At 44.3% G+C, this 7,500-nt stretch overlaps 2 protein-coding genes across 5 annotated transcripts in view; both read left to right on the forward strand.

Annotated features, from left to right (window-relative positions):
* Positions 1-2,295, forward strand: part of LOC112241713 (E3 ubiquitin-protein ligase HECW2) — a 73,151-nt gene extending 70,856 nt beyond the window's left edge. The window contains exon 31 of the mRNA XM_042317914.1: positions 1-2,295. This exon is cut by the window's left edge and continues 2,163 nt beyond it. The gene's annotated coding sequence lies outside the window, so the exon portion shown is untranslated.
* A 136-nt stretch (positions 2,296-2,431) lies between these two features.
* The window catches only part of spag17 (sperm associated antigen 17), a 29,210-nt gene continuing 24,141 nt past the window's right edge, over positions 2,432-7,500 (forward strand). For 2 of the 4 annotated variants that reach the window (XM_042317905.1, XM_042317907.1), the window contains exons 1-10: positions 2,441-2,744; positions 2,945-3,085; positions 3,154-3,213; positions 3,374-3,505; positions 3,799-3,976; positions 4,278-4,460; positions 4,683-4,849; positions 5,636-5,797; positions 5,965-6,034; positions 6,175-6,296. In XM_042317905.1, coding sequence (XP_042173839.1) covers positions 2,640-2,744; positions 2,945-3,085; positions 3,154-3,213; positions 3,374-3,505; positions 3,799-3,976; positions 4,278-4,460; positions 4,683-4,849; positions 5,636-5,797; positions 5,965-6,034; positions 6,175-6,296 — 1,320 coding nt within the window. In that variant the 5' untranslated portion in view covers positions 2,441-2,639. Of the gene's footprint in view, positions 2,745-2,944; positions 3,086-3,153; positions 3,214-3,373; positions 3,506-3,798; positions 3,977-4,277; positions 4,461-4,682; positions 4,850-5,635; positions 5,798-5,964; positions 6,035-6,174; positions 6,297-7,500 lie in introns of all 4 variants that reach the window. The other 2 variants (XM_042317908.1, XM_042317906.1) reach the window with 2 other exon arrangements.

Raw genomic sequence — 7,500 nt, forward strand, 5'->3', positions numbered from 1 at the left:
AAATATATTTTATAGACATATCTACAGTACTACGAAGTTTTAAGACGAGGAGTAATGAGAATATGAAGGAAGAGTTATAGAAACACATATTTGTCATGTTTTTCACTTCATACTCTGCCTTAGTCAGAAGGCCTTAGTCTGCCTTCTGATACCACCATATTCTACTCTCAGGGTGCGTTCCAGGTCGCGCTTTATTGCAGTCGCGCTGCTGCTGAGCATTTTAGCCGATTACTATATTATATGTATATCATATTAATGTGGTTCCAGAGAGGTAAATACTTTTCCAGACGTTGTGAGGGACTATCATCTGAGCAGTGTGTCGACTGCAATAACGATGACATGAAACGCGCCCAATGTCTTTGTTTCAGGGCTGTGACCCCACCCAGCCACCATCACATCCCGAGACTGTGGAATGTAGCTAACGGAATGTAAGGGACTGAAATAGAACAACTTCCTGCATTCTCTTCCATCATCCCAGGGCCAGTGAGAGACTGAGGGCAGACATATGACATGTTTTACGTTAAAAACATACTAAAAGAAAGGGAAGTGCACAGTGGCATTACATGTATTTTATTTTTTATTCTTTTGACATTTTAGTAATAAATCAGACGCTCTTATCCAGAGCGATTTACAGTTAGTGCATTCATCTTAATAAAATGTAGCTAGGTGGGACGGGTTCTAGTGTAGTTTTTGAGCATAGACTGAAAGACTGAAGCTAGGGAGGGGAAGTTTCTCTTGGTGTTTCGTAGGTATGCACCATGGTCTTGTAGTGGATGGGAATACTGTACATGTCCTGGGATGGCTTGTGAGAAGTTCTTATAACTTTTTACGTACTGACAGTACACGTTTCTCTGTCTGCCAATGAATGATTTTGCTGTCCTGTGTAGGCTGTATTTTCACCAGGGGTCTCCAACAGTTCGATTCGCTACAGTAGCTCGCAGTCTACCTATGAGTAGCTCGCAGTCTACCTATGAGTAGCTCGCAGTCTACCTATGAGTAGCTCGCAGTCTACCTATGAGTAGCTCGCAGTCTACCTATGAGTAGCTCGCCAAACAATTCTGAAAGTACTTGCAATTTTGACTTGTTCCACGACAAACTGTCCAACAAACTGTCATAAACAAATCAAACAAGTGTCAGACACCGCAAGCGCCCAGCTACTATCTAATTAACGGAAAATTGACATTTTCCCACCCCTGGTTAGCCAAACCTAACAATATCTGGCAATGAATTCCCAGCAACATTGCCCCTGTCTGTCTGAGTGGTGCGCGGGTTTGTCCATCACTCCAGCCAGTTGACGTGATAAACCATCATGTGAGTTGACAGAAATACTTTCCCTGAAACCTTTCCAATTACATATGTATTGCAGGTAGGCTCACCTGGCAGAAGTATATCATGAGTATCTGTTATTTGAAAACTTGTATGGAGCCATTGCTAGACTGGCACATCCCTCACTCAGATGCGTAATTACAGGAAAATTACACAAAGATATTTGTTAGTTTTCTTCCAGACCTAAATTGTCCTCAGAGGGGATTTAACAAGTGACATGGACTCAGAACATCCCATTCCGTTGTTTCCCTGAACATTTGTAATTTTGAAAGTGAAAAAAATTCTAAAAGCAGGAAAAGCAACACTGACAACAAATCTCTGATTTTAGAGTTGTTTGTTAACCGTTGGTTTACCAGGTATGTTGACAGAGAATATAGTGCACTACTTTCTCTTGTGTATCAAGGACCCGGCGAAGAGTTGCAGGGGAGAGGAGAAGAATGGGCCTATTTTAAAATCTAGTAAGAAATGAGTAGATCTGATGCCAGAAAAGGTTGGAGACCCTGATTTTGCACTGAATGTACCAATGTTTTGGGGCTTTAATTGGGGCTTTTGACTCTATTCATCCAAGTCTCGGTCTCTCAACCTCCATGGTCTTCACATTCACCACCATCACTGAGTAACCGATAGCCCATCACACCAACCCACTACTTCTTTACTCACAGAAACACTTTAACTACAACACAACATGCATATATATATATATATATATATGTATATATTATCACCAATTGTGACCAATTTGAAAGTTGCATCCATGTTTCAGTTGTTCTCACCTTTTTGTAATGTTCCTCTGTGGCTGGCTGTCTGCCTGTCTGGTCCTGTGACCGGCAGGACTCTAGGATGAGATACTACTGTCTGCTGGGGGGTTCAAGGCTGTGTCTGTGTCAGAGCTTCACTCTATGCAAAGCTTTGTTCTCCATGTCACTCCTTATGATTGTATGAAAAAACTGATAAAAATAATTGATTAAATGTGTCTCTGTGTCTTTTGTGTTGGGAGTTGAACATGGATTTCTATTAGTAGTGGTATATTCAGTATTGCGTCTTTTGGCAATTTGTTTCATAAATTAATACATAAATAAAATTCGAAGGTAAGATGTAATTTTGCATGACTGATCCCGCCCCTTCAACCTGTTGCCAAGAGCAACCGAAGCGTCAGGGGACTGTACACAGAAGAGCCATGCTAGCTAACGTCAGCTAGCAAGCTAACAGCTGGAAGTGGCTGTTTTAGTTTACGTTAAGGTCAAGAGATTTCATAATATAATGCAATTTGATTCAAGTCAATAGGTCAGTTTCTCTCCAAAAACGGTAAGGAAATGCCACCAAAAAGAGTGAAAAGCGGGACAGTGTCTGCTGCTGGTGCAACGGCAGTTGGAAACAAAGGTTGGGAAACTGGACTCACTAATGCACCATTTGAGGAGGTAGGGGACGTTAACAGCTTGCTATCTTTAGCTAGCTAGAACTTTAGTAAAGCTAGATATCTAGCTAGTGAAACACTATTTAAACACACTAAACTTTAAGGGGCCAGCTACTAAAGCAGGGAATGACTTCACTTGTCACGTGGCTATGTTGTTGTTCTTCACTGATCAGTGTTGTCTGATGATGATGATGATGATGCTAGGAGACTTGGAAGGCCAGCATTTCTCTGGTGGTGGGGGAGAGGCTGGAGGATGAGGAGCTGACCGGTGCTCTGCTGCTGGCCGTACAGCAGCCCCTACGCAGGCTCTTCAGCGTAGTCACCTGGGACACCACCCTAGAAAAGGTCAGTAACACAAAGTCTGATTGTTCACAGTCAAGTGTATATCAACCAATGAATGAAATGCTTCACAGATCCATGAACTGGGAAACCCAAAAATCAAGAAGACCAAGGATGTACCCATGTTTTATGAGGTATGTAAATGCACCCATTTTTCAGTCAAATGTGCTCTATAGGCTATTCATTTCAAAAGACACATTTACAAAGCAGCAAAGAAAGAGTCTTGCCCAATAAATTAGAACTATTACTCAGTCTCTGTCTATTCTACATCAAGTATATTGTTTGTCTATGAAGGTGATGGAGGCAGCCAAGGTCCTGCTGGATGCAGGAGAGGAGCTGCCCTGTGACCTGCTGGGTAAACTGCTCAAGTTCCAGCTCCTGGGAGTCAAGGCCAACGACCAGCAGAAGAGAGCCACAGAGATGAGGGTAGGAAGGAACTCCTGACAGCCATCAACAATCATCAGTCGTCTTATCGCCCTGGCAACAGTCAGCTTTCCTAGAGAATCGTTTGAAGTGTTAGATAGAGTCAGAGTTATAGTAATATTGTAACATGGGTGATAAGAAACCTTGTCTGAGACATGAAGACTAGCCTGCGCTACCTGTTAATGCCTAGGCTTCAGCTCAACAGGCTAACGCAGTCTTCCTTCACAGAGGAGACCAGGATTTGAACCGCACTATGCAGTATTTGCACCACTTTAATTTAATCCACTCTCTCCCAGGCTGCTGAGGAGAAGGGTAAGGGCAAGGCTGGCAATGCCTCCCCAACCAAAGACAAAGGTGGTGCCAAGCCTGCCGCCAAAGGTGACAAGGGGAAGAAAGGGGCAGAGCCCAGCGCCCCAACCAAGGACACCAAGCTGAAAAAGAGGGGCGAGGAGGATGAGACCAACAAGTATATAGGTGAGAAGTCTACTCTGTCTCAATGATCACACATACAGTATAGTAGTACTGTTAGGTTGTTAGTATGAGGTTGGTTGTCACTTTGTGTTGGGGTGACTGGGAGGTTCTCTCTCGCTCTCTTTCTCTCGCTCTCTTTTCTCTTCTCTCTCTCTCTCTCTCTCTCTCTCTGTCTCTCTGTCTCTCTCTCTGTCTCTCTGTCTCTCTGTCTCTCTTTCTCTCTCTCTCTCTCTCTCTCTCTCTCTCTCTCTCTCTCTCTCTCTCTCTCTCTCATGCTTTCATGCTTTCATGTGTGTGTGTCTAGATGATGAGCCAGACGATGGTCCTCAGCACTACATCCTGGTGGTGGGCTTCCAGCAGGCTCAGCTGGTCTCTGTGCTGGACTCCCTGGGGGTCCATGTGTCCAACGTTATCAAGCTGACCTCACAGAGACCAGACCGGCCAGAGGGATCACTGGAAGGGAGTGATGACAAACCCCTGGATGTGGGTAAGACATAGATTGGCATCAATGTGTGGGTTTGGATTGATTTAGCTTGGGATCTTGAATCTTTTGTTCCACTGGTTTCATTGTACAGTCAGGGTAAACTGAATCAAGCACAGCAGAGGTATTTCTGGCAGTATTTCATATTGTCAGTACAGTATTGATCTATCAATCAATCTAATTTTAATGTGATTTGTGTTGCTAAATGCTGCTATTGTGTTCCTGTAGACGCGGAGACTAACATTAGGAGAAGACAACGGGAGCAGTTCTGGGGTCAGTTGGAAGGGGTGCTAAACAGTGGCTCAGCATTCTCCAAGCTGTTTGATGTGGCCCGCCTCAGTCACACCACTAAAGAGATCCTGCCACCACAAGACAAGGATAGCCCAGAGGCTATGGTGATTTCCTCTTCTTCTTCTGATTCTTCTTCTTCTTCTTCTTCTTCTGCTCCTTCTGCTTCTTCTTCTTCTGCTGCTCCTTCTGCTTCTTCTTCTGCTTCTTCTGCTGCTGCTCCTTCTGCTTCTTCTTCTTCTTCTTCTTCTTCTGCTGCTCCTTCTTCTTCTTCTTCTTCTTCTTCTCTGCTTCTTCTGCTGCTGCTCCTTCTGCTTCTTCTGCTTCTTCTGCTGCTTCTTCTTCTGCTGCTTCTTCTTCTTCTGCTTCTTCTTCTGCTGCTGCTTCTTCTTCTTCTTCTGCTTCTTCTGCTGATTCTTCTTCTGCTGCTTCTGATGATTCTTCTTCTGCTGCTTCTTCTTCTTCTGCTGCTTCTGATGATTCTTCTTCTGCTGCTTCTTCTTCTGCTGCTGCTCCTTCTGCTTCTTCTTCTTCTTCTGCTTCTTCTGCTGATTCTTCTTCTGCTGCTTCTTCTTCTTCTTCTGCTTCTTCTGCTGCTGCTCCTTCTGCTTCTTCTTCTGCTTCTTCTTCTTCTTCTTCTTCTGCTGCTTCTTCTTCTTCTTCTTCTGCTTCTTCTGATGATTCTGCTTCTTCTGCTGCTGCTCCTTCTTCTTCTGTTCCTTCTCTTCCTTCTTCTTCCTCTCCTTCTGATATCAATCAAAGCTCTGACAAGAAGGCAGAGAGTCTGACACCTAAGCAATAAACATTGACAAGAGCAGTGTGTGGGTCTTTCTTTAATTATGATTATGTTATATAATGTACTTAAAATGCCATGTTAATATGTTGTGTTGTAGCTTGGGTTTGGGACACGTCTGTTTGAAGACGTGGCGTGTCTGATCTATGACTGTCTGGACTGGAGGAGACAGCATCAACACTACCTGAACAACATGAGACTGGTCCAGGTGCCATCTGTCCCCAGGGCTGTGGCACGCACCACCCAGGACAGCCCTGCAGAGGTACTGTACCAGAAACACACATGCATGCACACACAGGATGAACTGACTGGTGGATGGAGCAGGAAACCATACTGAATATACACAATACTGTCTTTATTTCATGTAGGCCTGTTTTCTGTTTCTACATGTAGCAGAAATGTTGAGGAATATTTTCTGTCATATCTCAGACGGTTCAGACCACAACGCCTCAGACACCTGGGTCCAAGAAGAGACAAGCCCAAGAGGAAACCACTCCAGGTATTCTACAGCTTCACAAACACACTGGAGGACAGTTGATGTTATAATGGATAGTTCAAGAAAATGATTACAGTTAACTGATAGCTGAATGAATGTGAATTGACCCTAACCCAGGGAGCTGATGTCTGTTGTTGTCCCAGCAGACCCTGAACCGGCTGCTCTGAGTACTGATGTGGACATGCGTTACTATAACGACCTGCTGGACCAGATTCCTCCTGAAGCCTCCTCTGTTCCCCTCATACTACACTGCATGCTGGAGCAGGTTCTGTTCTGTTCCCTTCATACTACACTGGAGCAGGTTCTGTTCCCTTCATACTACACTGGAGCCGGTTCTGTTCTGTTCCCTTCATACTACACTGGAGCAGGTTCTGTTCTGTTCCCTTCATACTACACTGGAGCAGGTTCTGTTCTGTTTCAAACTACACTGGAGCAGGTTCTGTTCTATTCATACTACACTGGAGCAGGTTCTGTTCTGTTCTGTTCAAACTACACTGGAGCAGGTTTTGTTCCCTTCATACTACACTGGAGCAGGTTCTGTTATTTTCATACTACACTGGAGCAGGTTCTGTTCCCTTCATACTACACTGGAGCAGGTTCTGTTCTGTTCTTTTCATACTACACTGGAGCAGGTTCTGTTCTTTTCATACTACACTGGAGCAGGTTCTGTTCTGTTCCCTTCATACTACACTGGAGCAGGTTCTGTTCTGTTCCCTTCATACTACACTGGAGCAGGTTCTGTTCCCTTCATACTACACTGGAGCCGGTTCTGTTCTGTTCCCTTCATACTACACTGGAGCAGGTTCTGTTCTGTTCCCTTCATACTACACTGGAGCTGGTTCTGTTCCGTTCCCATTCCCATTAGAGCAGGTTCTGTTCTGTTCAAACTACACTGGAGCAGGTTCTGTTCTATTCATACTACACTGGAGCAGGTTCTGTTCTGTTCTTTTCATACTACACTGGAGCAGGTTCTGTTCTGTTCTGTTCAAACTACACTGGAGCAGGTTTTGTTCCCTTCATACTACACTGGAGCAGGTTCTGTTATTTTCATTGGATACTACACTGGAGCAGGTTCTGTTCCCTTCATACTACACTGGAGCAGGTTCTGTTCTGTTCTTTTCATACTACACTGGAGCAGGTTCTGTTCTTTTCATACTACACTGGAGCAGGTTCTGTTCTGTTCCCTTCTGTTCAAACTACATTCAGGTTCTGTACTACACTGGAGCAGGTTCTGTTCTGTTCCCTTCAAACTACACTGGAGCAGGTTCTGTTCTGTTCCCTTCATACTTCACTGGAGCAGGTTCTGTTCGGTTCATACTACACTGGAGCAGGTTCTGTTCGGTTCATACTACACTGGAGCAGGTTCTGTTCTGTTCATACTACATTGGAGCAGGTTCTGTTCTGTTCATACTACATTGGAGCAGGTTCTGTTCTGTTCATACTACATTGGAGCAGGTTCTGTTCTGTTC

This window comes from Oncorhynchus tshawytscha, unplaced genomic scaffold, assembly GCF_018296145.1.
Source record: "Oncorhynchus tshawytscha isolate Ot180627B unplaced genomic scaffold, Otsh_v2.0 Un_scaffold_2906_pilon_pilon, whole genome shotgun sequence".
NCBI classification, from domain to species: domain Eukaryota; kingdom Metazoa; phylum Chordata; class Actinopteri; order Salmoniformes; family Salmonidae; genus Oncorhynchus; species Oncorhynchus tshawytscha.